Genomic DNA, 21,662 nt, shown 5'->3' on the forward strand with positions numbered 1-21,662 from the left:
GGGCCGTCCAATACGTAATTAAGCTACGGGACCGTATGAGGACCATAGGGAGGTGGGCACGGGAAAACCTGGAGAAAGCTCAAGAAACCCAAGCCCGCCACTACGATAGGGGGACACGGCCGAGGACCCTCAGTCCGGGTGACCCGGTCTTGGTGCTGCTGCCAGCAGGGGAGTCCAAGCTGTTGGCCAAGTGGCAAGGGCCGTACCGGGTCATTAAAAAGATTGGAGAGGTAGACTATGAAGTCCAAGTGGGGGGTAGGCACCGTCAAAGCCAGGTGTACCACATTAACCTATTAAAACGGTGGGTACCACGGGAAGAGCCCCTAGCAGAGGCCTTGAGTACAGAGATCGAGTTTGGGCCTTGGGGCGAGGAAGAGGTCACCTGGGCAGCTAGCCCTGTGGGGAGGGAGCTAAATCAGGTTCAGCAGGGCCAACTACGGGCAGTGTTGCAACGGGCAGCGGCCAGCCTAACGAGCCGACCTGGGAGAACGAGCCTAGTACAACACGAAATCACCACGGAGCCGGGGAAAAAGGTTCGAGACCCAGTGCGCCCCATCCCCCGGAAGTTGTGGGACACAGTCCAAAGGGAACTGCAGGACATGACACGGTGGGGAGTAGTGGAGAAATCGCGGAGTGAGTGGCGGAGCCCCATCGTGCTAGTGCCAAAAAAAGACGGAGCGACACGTTTCTGCATTGACTTCCGTAAGCTGAACGCCGTGTCTAAGTTTGACGCGTACCCCATGCCCAGAGTAGACGAGCTGCTGGAACGGTTGGGGCAGGCAGAGTATTTGTCGACAATCGACCTCACAAAGGGGTATTGGCAAATACCCTTAGCACCGGCAGCCCGAGAGAAGACAGCGTTCGCTACCCCGTTTGGGCTTTTCCAATTCGTCACCATGCCATTCGGGCTGCACGGCGCGGCAGCTACATTCCAGCGGATGATGGACGAGATATTAGAAGACCACCGCGAATACGCCACGGCATATATAGACGACATTGTCGTCTTTAGTAGGACCTGGGAGGACCATCTGCAACAGCTGGAAGCTGTCCTGCGGGCGCTCCAACGAGCAGGACTCACGGCAAACCCCAAGAAGTGCCAATTCGGAAACAGGGAAGTATCGTACCTGGGATACACGGTGGGGAGGGGGCGGTTAAAACCACTGCTGGACAAGGTACAAGCCATTAGAGACTACCCCCGACCCCACACCAAGCGACAAGTCCGCCAGTTTTTAGGCCTCGCGGGGTATTACCGGCGGTTTATAAACCACTTTGCCTCACTGGCGGCCCCGCTAACAGACCTTACAAAGAAAGATCGCCCTCAAAGGGTGGTGTGGACGCCCCAAGGGGTGCGGGCCTTTGAGGCGCTCCGCCAGTGCCTGATGTCAGGGCCAGTGTTGCGGCCACCTGATTTCGAAAAACCGTTCATATTACAAACCGATGCCTCCGAAGTGGGGCTCGGAGCGGTCCTCGCGCAGGAGGAAGAGGGCACGGAGTACCCCGTAGCCTACCTGAGCCGCAAGCTGTTCCCTAGGGAAAAAAACTACGCAGTGATTGAAAAGGAAGCGTTAGCCGTCAAATGGGCCATAGACTCTCTGCGCTATTTCCTTACAGGCAACGCCTTCACGCTGGTGACGGACCACGAACCCCTGAAGTGGATGCAGACCATGAAGGACAATAACGCGCGGATAATGCGGTGGTATTTAAGTTTACAACCTTTTCGTTTCGAAGTCAAACACAGACCCGGCAAGGACAATGAGAATGCAGACTGCCTCTCACGGTTGCCGGGTGACGAGCAACCGGGGGGTGTAGGAACTTTGCAAAGGGGGGAGGTGTGTGACGGGGTGGAGCAACCCCGCCACTCGAGCGAGGCAGATGGGGCCGCCGCGGAGCCGGCAATCAGCGCGGCAGGCCCGAGCGGGGGCGGAGGGACACGTCATCACGCGGCGCCGGGGCGCGCCGGTGATGACGTCGGGAGGGCAACGCCAGGGACGGCAAGGGGAGGGGGGATAAAAGGAGCCGGGGAGGCCAGGGAAAGGGGGGCGGAACCGGCGGGGCCAGCGGACCCGACTGAGCAGGAGCCAGCGGCAGCGGGGCAGGAGCCAGCGGCAGCGGAGCAGGAGCGAGCGGCGGCAGAGCAGGAGCCAACGGCAGCGGGGGTGAGACCTGCGGCAGCCAAGCCAGCCGGAGGAGGGGCCCGAGCGAGGGAGGAACAAGCAACGGGAGCCAGGCAAGGAGGCAGCCGAGGCAGCGGGGAGCCCGCAGGGACAGGCGGGTACCCGGAGCAGTGAGGGTCGGCGGAGTGGAGCAAGACCCAGGGCGGGCTGTGTAACCCGAGAGCAGGGGCGTTTTGGGGTACCGACCCCCCCTGCTACCACTGAGAGGGCACCTCTCAGTGTCAGGGCCCTGGGTTGGGGTCCGGAGAGAGGGCGGGCCCGGACCCCCCACTCCGCCCGGTGACCCAGAGTCAAGTGTTAAACTGAGCGCGGCCTAGGGGCAACAGGAGGGGCGGCGGCCCGGACAGGCGGCCCCGTGACAGATAGGCATTGGTCTGATACTGGTGAACCCTTCATCCTCTCGGCTATTGAAATAAAAAGTTGTGGAGATTTACGGAAAGGATTCCTTTGTGGACAAGGATTCCTTTGTCCTTTCTATATAGAATGCTAGAGCCCTCCTAACATCCAGGGAATGTAGGTCCTACTCCCAAGGTGTGGAATGGTGTTTCCGAAAGAAAACTGGTAGATAAATGTCCTGAGACATATGAAAATGTGAGACCACCTTAGGGAGGAAAGCTGGACATAGCCTAACTTTGTTCTTAAAGAAAATTGTGTATGGGGGCTCTGAAGTAAGAGCCTTCAATTCCCAAACTCTCCAGCTGAGGTAATCGCGATCAGGAATGCCACCTGCTACGATAGGTGCTTCAGAGAGCAGGTGGCTAAACATTCAACAGGGGCCCTCATAAGTCCTGTCAGGACTGAGGTCTTGGGGGGGTACCAGAAGGCGCGTGTAAGGGAACAACTTGTCTACCTCGTTCAGGAAGCGCTTTACCATCATATTGGCGAACACAGACCTCTGTCCCTCCACCAGGTGAAAGGCTGCAATCACAGCTAAATGAACCTTCAGGGAAGATGTAGCAAGGTTCTGGTGTCTGAGGTGCAGACAGTAATCCAAAATAAAAGGGACTGAGGCACACATCGAGTCTGTCCCTTTCTGCTCTACCCACAGGGCGAAGCACTTCAATTTGGCCTCATATGCTGCCCTGGTCAAATGTTTTCTGCTCTCCAGAAGTACCTTCTGCACCTCCTCTGAGCAAAGTTGCTCCACCCCCGTTAACCACGCAGGTTCCATGCTGCTAGGTGGAGGGCCGAGAGGTTCGGGTGGCATAGCCTACCCTCCCCCAAGTCCTCACTGATCAGGTCTGGAACTAATGGCAATGTCACTGGGTCTTCCACTGCCAGGTCCAACAGGGTGGTAAACGAGTGTTGTCAAGGCCACGCTGGTGCCACCATAATGACTGCGGCCCCAAACCTCCTGATCCTGAGAAGGACCTTGTGATCAGAGGGAATGAAGGTAATGCATACAATAGCTCCCGAGGCCACTGAATGTGCAGCGCGTCCCCCTGAGACCTCTGTCCTTGACCCATGAATGAGCAGTAGCTTTGGCACCGGGTGCTCCCTTGAGTAGCGAACAGGTCTAGATGGGGATAACCATACTTCCAGAAGACTTCTACAATGTATCCAGTCTGATGGACCACTCGTGGGCCTGAAAGAACCTGCTGAGCCTGTCCGCTAGAACCTTGCTGGTCTCAGGGAGGACAGTCACCTCAAGGTGGATATTCTGGGTGACAACTCCCGCAGCAATAGGGCTTCCCTGCAGAGGGGAGAGGAACGAGCTCCACCCTGTTTGTTGATATAATACATGATCATTGGGTTGTCTATAGACACTGAAGGCACTCTGTTCTCCAGTTGGGGAAGAAAGGCCTGGCACACCAACCTGACCCCCCTAAGCTCTTTGACATTTATGTGCAGGGAACTCTCCCTGGGGGACCACATACCTAGTTTCCTGAGGATTCCCACTTCCATTTAGCATCCGTATCCAATGCGTCAATAAACAGCTGCACCAACAGGCTCTGTCTGGCAAACGGGACCCCTGAGCAGGCCATCCTCTCCTGTCGCGACCAGTCCAGCAAGGGGAGCACAGCCTCCGTTAGCATGACTACCGCATCTAGCAGTGCACATGCTGGATTGTGGATGCTCAACAACCGTCTTTGTAGGGGTCAGAGTTTCAGTCTGGCGTACCTTGCCACAAGCCACCTTGTGGCCCAGCTGTTTCATGCATGTCCTCGCTGTTGTCATAGGGGACCTCTGGAGGGTCACGATCATGGAACTCATGGTCATGAACCTGGCCCTGGAAAGGGACACCCTCTCGACAGTAGAGTTCAGGTGTACACCCATGAATTCTATCACCTGCGTGGGGCTGAGCGTGGACTTCTCTTCATTTATGAAAGTTGACAACCAAAGGGGATCGACAGTGGAGAGACTGTAAGACTGTCCTCGAGCATACCCTCAAAATGAGGACTTGGGCTGCAGGTTAGAAGTGGGGTGGACCCTCTATCCAAGTCTGATCTTGAATCCCTGCACCTGCTCCTATTAGAGTCACTGCAGCCATTGTAATGGCCCCTCCTTCTGCCCCTGTCAGGGCCAGACCCTTGCTGGAAGGCTTTGTGGATGGTCTGGAGGCGAGCGACCTTCTCTGCAGGCTCAGAGTGTGAATCCCCAAAGACTTTAGGTTCACCATAGAGTCCTTGAAGCTATGTCGCTCTGAGTCCATTTGGTCCGAAAAAAGGCCTGACCCTTCGAAGGGAAGGTCCTGCAGAGTGTTCTCTACCTTGGGAGGGATGCCAGACACCTGCAGCCACATGCTCATCCTCATTACTATGCCCATGGCCATCATCTCGGCCGCTGAGTCCGCAGCATCCAATGCTGCCTGCAGTGCCGTCCACACCACTGTCCTGCCTTCCTCTGCAATGGCACTATACTCTTGCCTCGAATCTTGGGGGAGACAGTCCTTCAACTTGTCCATGGCCGCCCAGGTATCGTAAGTGTACCAGCTCAACATAGCCTGTTGATTGGCAATGTGGAGCTACACCCCCTCATGGCATAGGTCTTTCTCCCCAACAGGTCTAACTTCTTGGGCTCCTTAGACTTGGGCGTGGGCCCTGCCTCTCCTTTTGCCCCACAGCCTGTACCACCAAAGAGCCCGGAGTAGGGTGTGTAAAGAAGTGTTCATGCTCCACTTGGGAAACAAAATAATGCCTCTCCACCCTTTTTCGTGTTGGGGGAATAGAGGCAGGGATCTGCCACAAGGTCTTTGACATCCTGTCCACTGTTTTCTTAAGTGGCAGTGCCACCCTGCCAGGGGTGGCCACCGTGAGGAAGTCCACCATTGGGTCAGACCCCTCTTGGACCTCCTCTGCATGGACTCCCAGGTTGGCTGCCAACCTCCTGAGCAAGTTTTGGTGTGCCCTATCATCCATTGATGGGAGCAGAGCGGCAGGGTCCCCCAAGGCCTCATCAAGTGAGGAAGACATCAACTCCCTGAACCTCAGCTGTTCCTCCACCAATTCCGTCCCCTACGCTGGGGCTACTGCTGGAGGGGCCTCCTGATCTGACCCCTACATCGCAGATGCAGTTCTAGGGCTCGTCCCTTCGACTGTGGGGGAGGATGTTTCACCACCACCTTGCTGCAGGAATGGGCTGACTCCGAAGCAGGGGCCCTGTGGACATGGGTTGCCAATGGGACATTGTCATGGTGAGATACCAATATTGACCCTGAGGGAGGTGGATCCTGGGCCTGATGGTGGCCATGTCTGGCTAACCGATGGACTTTGGCGTTGGGGCTTGTGGCTAGAATGAGAGCGGTGCCGAGATCTGGATCTATATAAAGACCTCCCTGAGCTCACCGACTCTGCCTCTGAGGAATAATCCAACGCCGACCACAGCAGGGCCGGTGACCTATGCTCCTTTCAGTGCTGGTTCATGGCCTCCAGTATCCCCCTGTGCATCAGGCCCGGTGCCAGCGGGACCATCATCTGTGTTGAGGGAAGAGGCTGCAGTTCTGGAGGCCCCAAACAAAAAGGTGCCACTGGAACACTGTAAGACAGCACCGGAGGTCCACGTTAGTGAGCCCCATAAGCTGCTGGTGCTAGAGGGATCTACAGTGGCAGCATCCCCGGTGCTACTGAAGGGTGTGCTTTCAAGACCCAGTGCCGGTACTGACATCGTCCACACCTGGGCTGGTGCCGGTTCAAGCAGTGCTTGGTTCACCTGCATGGTCACCATGTCCTGCGGCCCCTCGGGCCGTGCTGGGTTCGGGGCCTGGAGCACAGGCAGTACCGAGGCCTCGAAGTGCAGGGAAGAGAACTCAATGAGCTCCCATGCCACATCAAACATCTTTGGGGTTGATGGCTGCCAGAGTTCCTCAACTATGCGGCACTGGACTCTCACTCTGAGAAGGACTACACCTTTGCCTTGGCAGTACCAGGACCTCCCAGTGCGCCTTTAAGGCCAAGTGCCTCTCCTTAGGGTGTACCTTGTGGCCGCGCCTCTCCGGAGACCTGCCCCTAAGGTTGGACTCTCTCCTCGATGCTGGAGACTGATCGGTGCCTCGAGGATTTCGAAGAGGCAGCCGTCTGTCTGGCGGGTGCCATTTAGGACTCCATGAGGACAAACTTGAGTCTAGAGTCTCTCTAATGCTTTGTTCTCAGCTTGAAACTCTTGCAAATGTTGCAATTGTCTGTGCAATGGCTCTCTCCCAGACACTGCAAGCAAGAGTCATGTGGGTCACTGCAGGGCTTAGGTTTCAAGTACTTCGCACACCTTCGCACACGGCTTGAACCCCTGTGACCCTGGCATCCCCATATCAGCTGGGGAGCGGCTAAAAGGGAGAAAACTCCCTTATCTTCACTAACTATTTACACTAACTAAACACTGAGGGTATGTCTACACTACAAAGTTAGTTCAAACTAACGGACGTTAGTTCGAACTAACTTTCATAGGCGCTACACTAGCGCTCCGCTACTTCGAATATAATTCGAACTAGCGGAGCGCTTAGTTCGAACTAGGAAAACCTCATTTTACGAGGATTAAGCCTAGTTCGAACTAGCTAGTTCGAATTAAGGGCTGTGTAGACCCTTAATTCGAACTAGTGGGAGGATAGCCCTCCCCAGGTCTCCCTGGTGGCCACTCTGGCCAACACCAGGGAAACTCGTCTGCCCCCCTCCTGGCCCCGGACCCCTTAAAGGGGCACGGGCTGGCTACGGTGCCCGTGCCAGGTGCAAGCCTGCCAGCACCCAGCCAGCAGACCCTGCACCTAGCACGGATCGAGCCACCCACCCGATGCCCCCCAGCCCTCCCCCTCTTCCCGGGACCAGGCTGGCGGCTCCCGGGAGTTTGCCCGGGACCGCAAGAGGCGGGCACCCGCCTGGGCTACTGCGGACATCGTGGACCGTGTCCACGACCTCCGCACTAGGCACAGGAAAGTGGCCGTCTAGGGCAGGAGAGCTGCCAGCCTGGTCACCCAGGAGCAGGTTTCCATGAAAATCAAGGTGGTCCACTGAGACCCCCGACCCTGAGCCCTGAGCTTACAATGGCCGTACTGGGTCAGACCAAAGGTCCATCTAGCCCAGTAGCCTGTCTGCCGACAGCGGCCAACACTAGGGACCCTGGAGGGGATGGACCAAAGACAGTGACCAAGCCATTTGTCTCATGCCATCCCTCTCCAGCCTTCCACAAACTTCGGGCAGGGACACCACTCCTATCCCCTGGCTAATACCACTCCATGGACCCAACCTCCATGACTTGATCTCACTTCCCTTTAAACTCTGTTCTAGTTCTAGCCTTCACAGCCTCCTGCAGCAAAGAGTTCCACAGGTTAACTTTTTGCTTTGTGAAGAACAACTTTCTGTTACTAGTTTGAAGTCTGCTACCCATTCCTTTCCTTTGGTGTCCTCTAGTCCTTCTTTATGGGAACTAATGAAGAACTTTTCTGTATGCACACTCTCCACCCAACTCCTGCTTTTAGAGACCTCTATCCTGTCCCCCCTCCATCTCCTCTTTTCTAAGCTGAAAAGTCCCAGTCTCTTTAGCCTCTCTTCATATGGGACCTGTTCCCAACCCCTGATCATTTTAGTTGCCCTCCCCTCTCCCAGCCTCTCTCTTCCCCTCTCCCACCTCCTTTTCCCAGTATCACCCACTTTTGTTCAATAAAGACAGATTCAATTTTTGAACACAATTGTCCCTTTATTTTGTACATCAAGAAGAGGGGCTAGAGAAGGGTAAGTGGAAGGAGGTGAGGGAGGAATGGTGTACGCATCCCCGATGGGGAGGACTGGGCTGGCTCTGTGGGCTTTTCGGGTGGAAGCTCTCCTGCAGCCCCCCAATTGCCCCCTCTCCCCAGATGGCAGCCTGTGGCAAGTGCAGCCGGGCTGATGGCCGAGTGCTGTGATGTGCCCAGTGTGGGTACTCCGGGCACTCCAAGCCAGGACTGGTTTTCAAGCGGGGCACCCCTGAGAACTGTCTGTCCGGGGTGGGGGTCGGGACCCTTTAAGCACAGCCCTCGGCTAGCCTGAGACAGCAGCTCCACGCTCTAAGTCCTCCTCTGATGCCCTGCCGGCACTGCTTCCGGCCATCCTTAAGCCTGGTTCAGGGTCCACTTAATGTGGACATGCTAGTTCGAATTAGCAAAACACTAATTCGAACTAGTTTTTTAGTCTGGATCCGTTAGTTCGAATTAGCTTAGTTCGAATTAACTAATTCGAACTAAGTTAGTTCAAATTAACGTTGTAGTGTAGACATACCCTAAGCTAATTACTAACTCTCAACGAACAACAAGAACTATGTACACGTGCTAAGGGTAAGGACTACCAGTGTAGTCAGCATTCCAGCTACCATCAGGGCGGTAAAAACTGAGGTGGTCAAGGGCCAGCAGGGGTATATATGTGCCGATATAGCGGCGCCACTCCAAGGGGCTCCCTGGCTGGCCCAATGGATACTGCTAACGGAAAAAGCTCTGGGATCCGGGCACGCAGCGCACGCACACCTAATTGGAATGGACATGAGCAAGCACTAGAAGAAGAACAAGCTATGTAGTTTAGTCCTGTGATTAGACCACTTGACCCATGTCCTGTCTCTGCCAAGTTTACCTGTGAACAGCACATCTATTTCATGCACTTCCAGTTTTTTTTTCTTTGAACAAAGAAGAACAGGGCTACAAACAAACTCATGTCATATATCTGGCAAGCAACTCAATATTCGTGTTCTCATTTCAGCTATTGTACAGCAGGGCTAGAAATGAGCACCTTTGCCTCAGTGAAGAGAGACAATGGCAGAGTGGAGATCCCATCTGTCAACAAAGGTGAAGAACTACAGGCTACGTCTACACTGGCCCCTAAAAACGGAAAAGCCATGCAAATCAGGTAAGTCAGGATAGGGAAATTCGCGGGGGATTTAAATATCCCCCGCGGATTTAAATAAACATGTCCGCCGCTTTTTTCCCGGCTTGGGGAAAAGCCGGAAAAAAAGCGTCTAGACTGGCGCGATCCTCCGGAATAAAGCCCTTTTCCGGAGGATCCTACCTCAGGTAGGAATAAGAGATCCTCCGGAAAAGGGCTTTATTCCGGAGGATCGCGCAAGTCTAGACGCTTTTTTTCCGGCTTTTCCCCAAGCCGGAAAAAAAGCGGCGGACATGTTTATTTAAATCCACGGGGGATATTTAAATCCCCCGCGGATTTCCCTATCCTGACTTACCTGATTTGCATGGCTTTTCCGCTTTTAGGGGCCAGTGCAGACGTAGCCACAGTGTTTCAATAGCACCTCCTAACAAACAGAACTGGCAGAAGCCTGGGAAAAACACCTGACTTGCAGCGGAGAGAGGTTTCAGGAAGTGTAATCAAAAGATGGTGGAGTGCAGACAAATGAGATAGTATTGAGGAAGGATCTGGGGAACAAAGAATAACTTGCAGACTGTACATACGTTTGAAGGTAGAGCACCAAAGAGGCATTCTGAAGTCCGACAGGGTTACAGCGAACGGTGTAGTTAATGACTTGTGCAGAGGTAAATGCAGGCCTTCCCCAGTGGAGGTAGATAGAAGATGAAGTGTTAGCTTTGGCATATAGGTGGTGGGGTGGTGGTGGTGGAGGTACCATACGATCACGGACAGCTGGTTAAACAAAGAGAAGCAAGATTTGTTTCATCAACTTCTTACATATAAACATATGAACGGCTATACTGGTCAGACCAAAGGTCCATCTAGGCCAGTATTCTGTCTGCTGACAGTAGCCAATACCAGATGCCCCAGAGGGAGGGATCACAACAGGTAATCCTCACATGATCCCTCCCGTCACCCACCTCCAGAGAAACAGAGGCTAGGGACATTATTCCTACCCATCCTGCCTAGTAGCCATGGATGGACCTAACCTCCTGAATCTATCTAGCTCTTTTTTGAACGCTGTTAAAGTCCTAGCCTTCATCACATCTTCTGGCAAGGATTCCCACAGGTTGACTGTTCATTGAGTGAAGAAAAACTTCCTTTTGTTTGTTTTAAACCTGTTGCCTATCAATTTCATTTGGTGACCCCTAGTTCTTATATTGTGGGAATAAGTAAATAACTTTTCCTTATTCACTTTTTCCACACCAGTCATGATTTTATAGACGTCTATCATAACCCTTCCCCCCACCCCAGTCTCCTCTTTTCTAAGCTGAAAAGTACAAGTTTTTTTAATCTCTCTTCATATGGGACTCATTCCAAACCCCTAATAATTTTTGTTGTCCTTTTCTAAACCTTTTCCAATGCCAATATATCTTTTTCCACATAAGGTGACCACATCTGTACACAGTATTTAATATGTGGGCTACTCATGGTTTTATATAGAGGCAATAAGATATTTTCTGTCTTAATCGCTATCTCTTTTTTAATGGCTCCTAACATTCTATTTGCTTTTTTGACTGTTGCTGCACATTGAGTGGATTTATTTCAGAGAACCATCCACAATGACTCCAAGATCTTTCTCTTGAGTAGTTGTAGCCAAATTAGTCCCCATCATATTGTATATATAGTTGGGATTATTTTTTCCAATGTGCATTACATTTATCGACATTAAATTTCATTTCCCATTTTGTTGCCTAATCACTAAGGGTACGTCTACACTACAACATTAATTCGAACTAACTTAGTTCGAATTAGTTAATTCGAACTAAGCTAATTCGAACTAACGGATCTAGACTAAAAAACTAGTTTGAATTAACATTTTGCTAATTCGAACTAGCATGTCCACATTAAGTGGACCCTGAACCAGGCTTAAGGATGGCCGGAAGCAGTGCCGGCAGGGCATCAGAGGAGGACTTAGAGCGTGGAGATGCTGTCTCAGGCTAGCCAAGGGCTGCGCTTAAAGGGTCCCGACCCCCCACCCCAGACAGACAGTTCTCAGGGGTGCCCCGCTTGCAAAGCTGTCCTGGCTTGGAGTGCCCACACTGGGAGTACCCACACTGGGCACATCACAGCACTCGGCCATCAGCCCGGCTGCACTTGCCACAGGCTGCCATCTGGGGAGAGGGGACAATTGGGGGGCTGCAGGAGAGCTTCCACCCCCAAAAGCCTGCAGAGCCAACCCAGTCCTCCCTATCGGGGGGCTTGTACCCCATTCCTCCCTCACCTCCTTCCACTTACCCCTCCCTAGCCCCCCTTCCTGATGTACAAAATAAAGGACAATTGTGTTCAAAAATGGAATCTGTCTTTATTGAACAAAACTAGGGGAGACTGGGAAAAGGAGGTGGGAGAGGGGAAGAGAGAGGCTGGGAGAAGGGAGGGCAACTAAAATGATCAGGGGTTGGGAACAGGTCCCATATGAAGAGAGGCTAAAGAGACTGGGACTTTTCAGCTTAGAAAAGAGGAGATGGAGGGGGGACAGGATAGAGGTCTCTAAAAGCAGGAGTTGGGTGGAGAGGGTGCATGCAGAAAAGTTTTTCATTAGTTCCCATAAAGAAGGACTAGAGGACACCAAAGGAAAGGAATGGGTAGCAGGCTTCAAACTAATAACAGAAAGTTGTTCTTCACAAAACAAAGAGTCAATCTGTGGAATTCCTTGCTGCAGGAGGCTGTGAAGGCTAGAACTAGAACAGAGTTTAAAGGGAAGTGAGATCAAGTCATGGAGGTTGGGTCCATGGAGTAGTATTAGCCAGGGGGTAAAAGTGATGTCCCTGCCCAAGGTTTGTGGAAGGCTGGAGAGGGATGGCACGAGACAAATGGCTTGGTCACTGTCTTCGGTCCATCCCCTCCAGGGTCCCTAGGTTTGGCCACTGTCGGCAGACAGGCTACTGGGCTAGATGGACCTTTGGTCTGACCCAGGATGGCTATTCTAAGCTCAGGGCTCAGGGTCGGGGGTCTCAGTGGACCACCTTGATTTTCATGGAAACCTGCTCCTGGGTGGCCAGGCTGGCAGCTCTCCTGCCCAAGCCAGCCACTTTCCTGTGCCTAGTGTGGAGGTCATGGACAAGGTCCACCATGTCCGCAATAGCCCAGGCAGGTGCCCACCTCTTGCGGTCCCGGGCAAGCTCCCGGGAGCCGCCAGCCTAGTCCCGGGAAGAAGGGGAGGGCTGGGGGGCATCGGGTGTGTGGCTCGATCCGTGCTAGGTGCAGGGTCTGCTGGCTGGGTGCTGGCAGGCTTGCACCTGGCACGGGCACCGTAGCCAGCCCGTGCCCCTTTAAGGGGTCCGGGGTCGGGGGGGGCAGACGAGTTTCCCTGGTGTTGGCCAGAGTGGCCACCAGGGAAACTTGGGGAGGGCTAGCCTCCCACTAGTTCGAATTAAGGGTCTACACAGCCCTTAATTCGAACTAGTAAATTCAAACTAGGCTTAATCCTTGTGGAATGAGGATTACTTAGTTCGAACTAAGCGCTCCGTTAGTTCAAATTTAATTCGAACTAACAGAGCGCTAGTGTACAGCCTATGAAAGTTAGTTCGAACTAACGTCTGTTAGTTCGAACTAACTTTGTAGTGTAGACATATCCTTAGTTTGGTGAGATCTTTTTGAAGTTCTTCATAGTCTGTTTTGGTCTTAACTATCTTGAGCAGTTTGGTATCATCTGTAAATTTTGCCTCCTCATTGTTTATAGATCATTTTTAAATAAGTTGAACAGGATTGGTCCCAGGACAGACCCTTGGGGAACACCACTAATTACCTCTCTCCATTCAGAAATCTTACTATTTATTCCTACCCTTTGTTTCCTGCATTTTAACCAGTTATCAGTCCATGAGAGGACCCCATGATAACTTATTTTGCTTGAGAGCCTTTGGTGAGGGACCTTGTCAAAGGCTTTCTGGAAATCTAAGTAAACTATATCCACTGGATCCCCCTTGTCAACATGTTTGTTGACCCCCCTCAAAGAACTCTTGCAGATTAGTAAGGCACGATTTCCCTTTACAGAAACCATGTTGACTTTACCCCAACAAATTATATTCATCCTTGTGTCTAACAATTTTATTCTTTACTATAGTTTCAACTAATTTGCCCAGGACTGACGTTAGACTTATTGATCTGTAAATGCCAGGATCATCTCTAGAGCCCTTTTAAAATATTGGCGTCAACATGTTGGCAGATTAATAGATAAGTTTGAGTATATAAGTTTGGATACAGAGCTGATATCTCCCAACGTTAAATGGTGCTCAGAGGTTGTGTTCAGGCTGTTACATGACTTCTAGCAAAAACTAGCACCAGATCAAGAGATCGCTTCTATAGTCCCTTTAGTCTAGTTAAACATGGGGATATAATATCAGGAGAAACTGTGGAAGTATCACTGACAAATCAATGACAAGGTGCTTAGGCTAACAGAATGATAAAGGACATTCTGTTTGCTATTTATCTTGCTTTTCCCATTTTTATTTCATGTTTTACAAGTACATCAGAATCCTATAGCTAAGTGGTGGGTGAGATTTGTAGTTGTCACAAATGTTATGATTTCTCAAAAGGCTTTATAAACTGATATTTTATTAGATTAACATCACAGGCACACAGGGCTACTATTGATCCTGAAATGCTCGACTATTAGTAGAATTGGTAATGCAACTTTTGCACTTACAGACACATCCTGGAGTACTGACTGTTTGGTCTGCCTGGTAACCTTCTTCCATGTTGTTAAATGCCAATAGCCTCACGTGGTACTTTCTTCTTGGATCTGCATAAATAGAAAATGAATTATATTACAGACAAAGAATGCAGATTTTCAAATATCTACACAAATACTAGGATGCTGCTGCAATCAGTTTGATTCTGCTACAATTCTTGTTCAATATTTGCTCACTTAAATCAGAGAGTAACTCCAATCTTGCTCTCATTAACCTAAACTGAAGTTAGGCCCTCAGTGAAGTGGGATGAATCTCAAATTCCTTCTGCAGCAATTGCTCACTATTGTGGCTATAATGATTTTATTTATGGAGATATAACTCTCTCATAGAACTGGAAGGGATCTTGACAGTCCCCTGTCTTCATGGCAGGACCAAGTATCATCTCTGACAGATTTGTCCCAGATCCCAAAATGGCTCCCTCAAGGATTGAACTCATAACCCCAGAGTTAGCAGGCCAATACTCAAACCACTGAGCTCTCAGCTATCCTAAATACTAGAGTGTGCATAGAAATAACATTCAGAACATAAAGTGGTCTACATAAGTAGAGAGCGTAGAATTTGTTTCAGATACCAAGATTTGCTTCTGGAGATCCAGGATGGAGTAAAATGGGATAAGGACAGGAGGGTAGAACCAGAATCAGGCAGAAATCATATGGCTATGGGCCTCCAGAGTTTATACCTCAAATACAATAAGATTAATTAATACATGTTTTGACTTCTAACACTAGCTTTTAGGGGGCTCTTTAATGCTGATTTTCTGGCTTGCTTAATGGATTGCTGTCTACTTAATTTTTTTAAAGCTGATTAATTTTTAAAACTTCTATTTTCTGGTACATCTCCCTTCAATATCCTTTTTTAAAAGCCTCTAAACATTTTGCAGGGTTTTTCTGCATCCCTGGTAGGTTTTGGAAGAATGTTTTTGGGGTAGCCCTCATAGTAATCCCACCAAACGTGCTCAGATCTTTTTCTTCTAGCCCAGTGGTCCCCAACCTTTTCAGGTTGGCGGGCGCCAGGGAGCGTGGCCGTTCGCCCGCTGGGCGCCAGGGGGCGGGGACACTTGCCCGCCCGGGAGCGACCCCCCCAGCCGCATGCCCGGGGGCGGGGCCCCCCCAGAGCCGCGCGCCCGGGGCCGGCGCCCCCCCCCGTAAGCGCCGCGGGGCCAAGGCCGGGGCTCGGGCCATGGCACGTGCGGCGCCCCTAGGGGCGGGGTCAAGGCCGGCGCCAGAGCCGGCAAGGGCACGCGCGGTGCTCCCGGGACCGGCCATGCGCCCGGGGCTGGCACCTGCCAGCCCAGATTGCTCCGCGGGCGCATGTAAAGAGCCCGGCGGGCGCCATGGCGCCCGCGGGCACCGGGTTGGGGACCACGGTTCTAGCCTCTGAAAATCTTTACCAAAATAAACCAACTGGAAAAAAATACTTTTTTCTCTATTCTTCTAATGTCAGTTTAATTACGTTTGGGTGTTATTTTCAAACAATATTTACATAAAGTTTTCAGGCAGATTTACAAATTGATAGTGACCCTTTAAGAGAGGTTAATTTTCTGCTATTACTATATAAACTCTCAGTGGCTCTTATTGGAATTCTAGTGCTACAGAAATGAGAGTTATGTTAGGATATTTTCCTGTGTTGCTGTTTATGGAGATGGGATCTTATTTCCTTCCAAGCAGATTTAAGTTAAAATGGAAATTATAAGAATGCATTGACCTTGTCTGTGGGTTTGGTTTTTTGGGTTTTTTTGGTCCTAAAATATGTCTCCATCATAATTTTATTGTTTCTGTAATTAAACTATCTTCTTTTCTATTTAAAATAGAATTTAATGCAGCCCATCTCAGCCAATTCAACTGGACTTAATTCAGAGACATTTCTTTAAACATTTATGATCCTTTGCGTAAGTTAAATCCTTAGTTCCCTCTGCAGATCCTCTGCATTACTAGTAGCACCATAACCAAATCTTGTTAATTTGAAAATTTAGTTATCATTACAGAATCTATAGTTTGTAAAACATTTTTATGATTTTCAAATAAATGACTATATTGATATAGGCAGAATCACACACAAACAGCATCTAGGAGGTATTAAAGAAAAAAAATTAATGGGATTCAGTTGGATAGGGAATGCTGCATGTGTAGATCTGTTTTAATTACTTTTTTGTTACCAAATCTAATACACATGATTGAATGAGTTTAAGTTGTTAGTGAAGGTTTATTTAGAGTTAAATTTTCCCCTGCTGTGTTTAACACAAACGTTTCATCACTATACATTTGAGAGAGATTGTGCATCTGAGTGCGCGAGTGAGAGAGAGAGAGAGAAAGAGAGAGAGAGACGGTTCAGAAGTCAGTTTGTTCAAGAACTCCTCCTAAATGGTAAGGTCTAGGACCATCAAATTTGAGATGCAGATTCCTCTTATAACTTCAAACAAGGTTAGGGTTTGGGTATGCAAGGACAATGGGATGTGCATGGAATGTGATTATTTTTAATCAAACAGAAAGGGAGGGGCCTGGTAGCAGGGATAATTATACTCCAGAATGACCACAGGGGGCAGCAAGCAAGCCCCTGGAGCAGCCGCTGGCTGGGCAGCTTGCCCCCTTCCCACTCCAGGGAGCAATGCCAGCAGCCAGAAAGCATGATCTTGGCCATCTCGGGCCAGCCTTGGGAAGAAGAAACCTCCTGCCCCTCCCACCATCGCTACCATCCATCCTGACTGGTTAACTGGTAAGCCTTACCCTTAATGCGTGATGCTCACATGGTAACTTAACCATTACCTGGGAGCAGCCCTGCTCCAGCCCCACAGGGCTACAGGCTCCCAGCCCATGTGGGCTGGGAGCTAGCAGCCCAATGCAGGGTCAGAAACAGCTGGACTGGGGCAGCCCCTGCCCACGGCCCTCCTGCCTGCCCCCATTTAATCAGTTAACCAGTTAAACTTAACATTGAACCAGTTAACTAATTAAATGGGATTTTAGATCCCTACTCCTGCACCCTCCAGACCTCCAGCCCCCTGCCAAGCCCCTGCCCTGACTCCCGCATATCCATATACCTCCAGCAGCCTATCTTGAAGGTCCTGAGGAACACTGGGTAAATCCTCTAGTAAGTGCACACGAATCAAAAAGTGAAACTGAGCAATATGTTTTCACTGGCCAACTGAACAATATGTTGTTCACAAGTAAACAACACAAAGGACATTCTGTCAGTGTTAAATAATAAAGTGTTGTAGTAGCATAGGTAAGGAGCAGTGTTTTAATTTTTTAAATCTGAAAATATATCTTTATAAATCTACAGAGTCAAGTGCTACTAGACCAAAGACAGGCTAGAGAGGCAGACACAGATTACTCACAAAGAAAAACGAATGAAAATATGTCTGAATGGGTTTTTAAAACTGGTATCTTGACATTCTGCTGAAATTTCCACTGTTGACTTCCAAGTAATTAGAGGAAATGAGAAAAATAATCTGAGCATTTGAAAAATTGAAAATAAGAGAAAGATGAGCATCTGAAGTACCCAATATTGGGATATACCAAATCCAAACTATTAAAACTTTTTAGCACTACAAAATTATGTTGGGGATTTTATTAAAATGAGATCTTGTTCTTATGCTTCCTGCTTCTGGGTCAGAAACACCATCAAAGGACATTTAGTCTCTTCTGCTTCTAGCTAAAAGCTCTTAAGAACACTTTATTTTTTAAAAATTACATTTAGTTATAAGAACTTCTTTCAACATTTCAGAGCATGACTTTTGCATACAGGTTGGACTTATTTTTCACTTATTTATTATTTGATTTGAATTGAATTCTCCCATCCTCTCTCAGCAAAATCCTGAATTCAAATGCAACTTAGCAGGCCTTTAAAGAGACGCCATATAGCCAAGTGGTATACAACTGATCAAGTTTCACAGTCTGTGCTTTTCTTTACAAGTTCCTGTAGAAGAGACCCCTGCTGCATTTCCGTAAGACATAGGATGACAAACAAGACAATCCATCATCCTGCCGAGCACCTTCAAAAACGCCTTGTGCCCTTTGAAAGTGGTCACCCAGAACTGATCATCTTCACTGTGTAATGAGGAATAGCTAAAGCCTAGAGTCTTGCTGAGCTGAATGAGCCTGTGAGGTCTGTTTATATTCTCTGCTTTTTTCTTAACCTGAATTCCTCATTAACACTTGACAAGACTTGAGGGGCGGAGAGAAAATTTCACTCCAAAAGTCAAAGTAATTTTTAAAATAAAGGCAACTGCATTAGTCTGCATTAAGTACAAAAATTAACGTAATTGCTCTTATTCAAATAAAGACTGAGCACATAAAAAAACATTAATATAAAAAAGCAATCTGTTCTTTTTTTAAAGACAGAGCTCTCTGAATTTTCTTTACTGTTTAAAAGTAAAGTTCTCTACATAACAAATCTGCTACACTTGAGATAGGGCAGGTCAAGTTTTAGTTAGGTTGCCTAGATCAAAAATTGAATCCATAATCCTTGTAGAGAATTTACTAAGCTGCCATGTATTACTGCATTTCACAAGACTCTTAAGAGGCTTCATGGCTGAGAAAGCACATATTGGTATATAGCCTGTTTCTACTAAAGGATGCGGCCCTATGTACTGGACTGAAACACCCTAAAAACAGCGGAGATCAAAAAGAACATAAAATGAAAGGACAAAAAAGAGATGCAAGTGGAAACTGTGCTGGGACATCTGAAAAATAATATATAAAAATCAGAAATTACTCTCATAGAGTACATCTACTCTGAACGGGAATTTTGGGATACCAGTGATATCTCAAAATAACTACCCTGCGTCTACACAAGCCGCCCATTATTTTGAAATATTTTTTGAAATAATGGTTGCGCTATTTCACCATTCTGGTAAACCTCGTTGCATGAGAAATAAGGGATGGCTTGAAATAGTGCATTATTTTGAAATTTGGCACTCTGTAGACGTGCCAAATTTCAAAATAAGCTATTTTGAAATAGTTTTGAAATAAGATACGCAATTTGCGTAGTGCAAATTGCGTACATTATTTCAAGTTTAGGGTGATGTGTAGACGCACCCATGGTATTAGTACAATATCCAATTCAAAGGATATTTGGGAAGATATATTGGTTGAGACTTTACAATATGCAAAACAGAATCATGAATATCTATAGGTTTGTGTCTAAACTCAAGATAAATCAGAAAAAGAAATGTCAACAATCTATTTTATGAAGGGGAAAGATGATATTTTGGTTTGAAATAGCCTGTAGTTAGAATATGAAAGGCACTATTTGTTGGGTTGATTTTCTAGCTTGAGATATGATTTATTGCTAGGTGGCAATCTCAATACAGACTTGGCATAAACACTTTTTATCTTGCAGTTCATCAACTGGATCAGACAGTCTCTCTCTAAAGCCAGGCAGTTCCTTAGAGAGAAACAAATGTAAGGAGGCTTCCTTATCTTTATACACTACAGGTATCATGAATACTTTAAACATAAATCACTGATGAAAGACTGGTGATGGCATGCCCACCTGGGGGTCTGACAGTCTTGAGTTTAATATATGCTATCCATGTACATTACACAGCAAAGGGGGGCTTCAGAGCCTCAGAAGCCAATGCAAAAACCCACAGAAACTATCACTCATGCACAGAAGTAACACATTTATGACAAAAGATTGTTGCTATTCAGCAATAACTAGTCTGAGGTATTCACTTAACCAACTTCACACAAAATTCAGTATCTTAATTAGAAAACTGAATATAAAAAAAAGATATTGTGTTTGATATAGCTGAATAATTTGCTATCATTATCAACTGTTTCATTTAACTCTAGAAAGTCCAATTTATTTGACTGGATATCAGTGAAAGTATGTTCCTGGGGATAAGGTGCATAAGAGCTACGTTTCAGTTCCTTGTTGTTTTCCTTAACTTGCTCCTTTTAAAAAATAATAATAATAATGTTGCTGGTTGTATTATGCTCTTGTAAGACTGAGTGTAAGGCTACTTAAAAACTTTCTGTTGGCATCTGTTATTCTTTAAATCTAAAATATATATATACTGGTGAATAGGACCCAAACTGTGTAGCTCACACAGATCAAAAGATCAGCACTATTGAGGTCTGAATATAAATTTGGTAAACCTATTTCACTAGTTTTGCTGTGATTGTTCTTCGATAGTACATAAAGTAGTGCATTAAAAAAAACTGTGATAACATTATGGATCAGATGCTCAGATGATATAATCTGGCATAGCTCCAGAGATCTCAGTGAAGTTATGAGGAGGATTTGGTACATATATCCAGTAGCCCCAATAACTGCCCACAGTAAAGAAAAATATATTAGTTCAACCATAAATTGTACTTGGATTGCGAGATTTCACTAAAACAAGGGCTAGCAAGAGCAATGTGTCTAAAATACATGGATTAGTTTAAAATGTATTAATTTAAATGTTCTTAATATAGATTAACTTTCTTTTCTCAAAAGTATTAACGTTTAATCTATCTTGATGTAGGGCCTACAAACACTTCTCAGCAGGCTGAAATGCTGTGCAGGTTCCATCAGCATTTTCTGGTGAAGTGATATTTTGTAATCCATCTCCTTTCAAGTCACCTTCCCACAAAACCCTTACAGCAACCAGACACTAGGGGGAAGTGTTCTCTCTCTTCAGCACCTGCCTGCCAGGTTTCGCACAGTGAAACTGCAGAGCTAAATTAATGTTAACACATTGTAAAATGTGTATTTCCAAAATACAATAAAAAGTACTTTAATTTAAAAAGCATACATTATAACCTGACATAATAGAATATTGTGAAAGTGATTAAAATTTGCCATAACAGGCCTTGGTAACACTCCTGTACTCTATTTAATGGGATTCCAAACGTGGTGTTATACTTATGGTATTCACAGTTACTTACTAATCAGATGAGAGAGAGAGAGAGAGCATATTGTTGTTACTGCTATAGCCAAGCTATCAAAATCAAGTAATGGCTATAAGAAAAATCTGGCTCTGGGAAGTGTTTTTTCCCCCTATCAAGTTAGCAAATATTTTGTATAACAGAATGGTCCTGATGTTTCAGCACTGAATTGTAATAGCTTATACTAAAATCCAATTAAAAAGGAGCTCTCAAGTTATAGTGCTATTTTCATGAAAAGTCAATGCATTCCTCTGGAAAACGAGGGAAACATTATGATAGAACACAAGGAATCCTGATAACTGCTGCGCAGTGTGAAAAGTTGAGACTTGACTACTTGGCAGTACTGCTACTCTTTAGTATCATAGAGAGCACCATGCTTTTTAAAACATAACTGTTTAAATTGTATCTACTGATTTCAGTCCTGCTTCTAATAAATCTTTCACTTTCCTTTTAATAAGGGCAAGTGATGTGAAAATAAGAGTACTCATTACAAAGTGACAGTCAGCTAATTATACTTGCGTCCTAAGGAAGTCTTTTTAATAACTTTTTAAAAGACTAGATTGAATTAGGGATGTAAAGGAGTAGTTGAGTAGTCACCTAGGTTTATCAGGTAGT

General features: G+C 47.6%; 1 protein-coding gene across 1 annotated transcript in view; it reads right to left on the bottom strand.

The window, feature by feature from the left end:
- The window catches only part of PRTG (protogenin), a 149,536-nt gene that overhangs the window by 24,336 nt on the left and 103,538 nt on the right, over positions 1–21,662 (bottom strand). The window contains exons 12-13 of the mRNA XM_075897295.1: positions 14,130–14,225; positions 10,030–10,216 (exon numbers count right to left, since the gene is read on the bottom strand). Of these exons, the coding sequence (XP_075753410.1) occupies positions 10,030–10,216; positions 14,130–14,225 (283 nt within the window). The remainder of the gene's footprint in view (positions 1–10,029; positions 10,217–14,129; positions 14,226–21,662) is intronic.

This window comes from Pelodiscus sinensis, chromosome 14, assembly GCF_049634645.1.
Source record: "Pelodiscus sinensis isolate JC-2024 chromosome 14, ASM4963464v1, whole genome shotgun sequence".
NCBI classification, from domain to species: Eukaryota; Metazoa; Chordata; order Testudines; family Trionychidae; genus Pelodiscus; species Pelodiscus sinensis.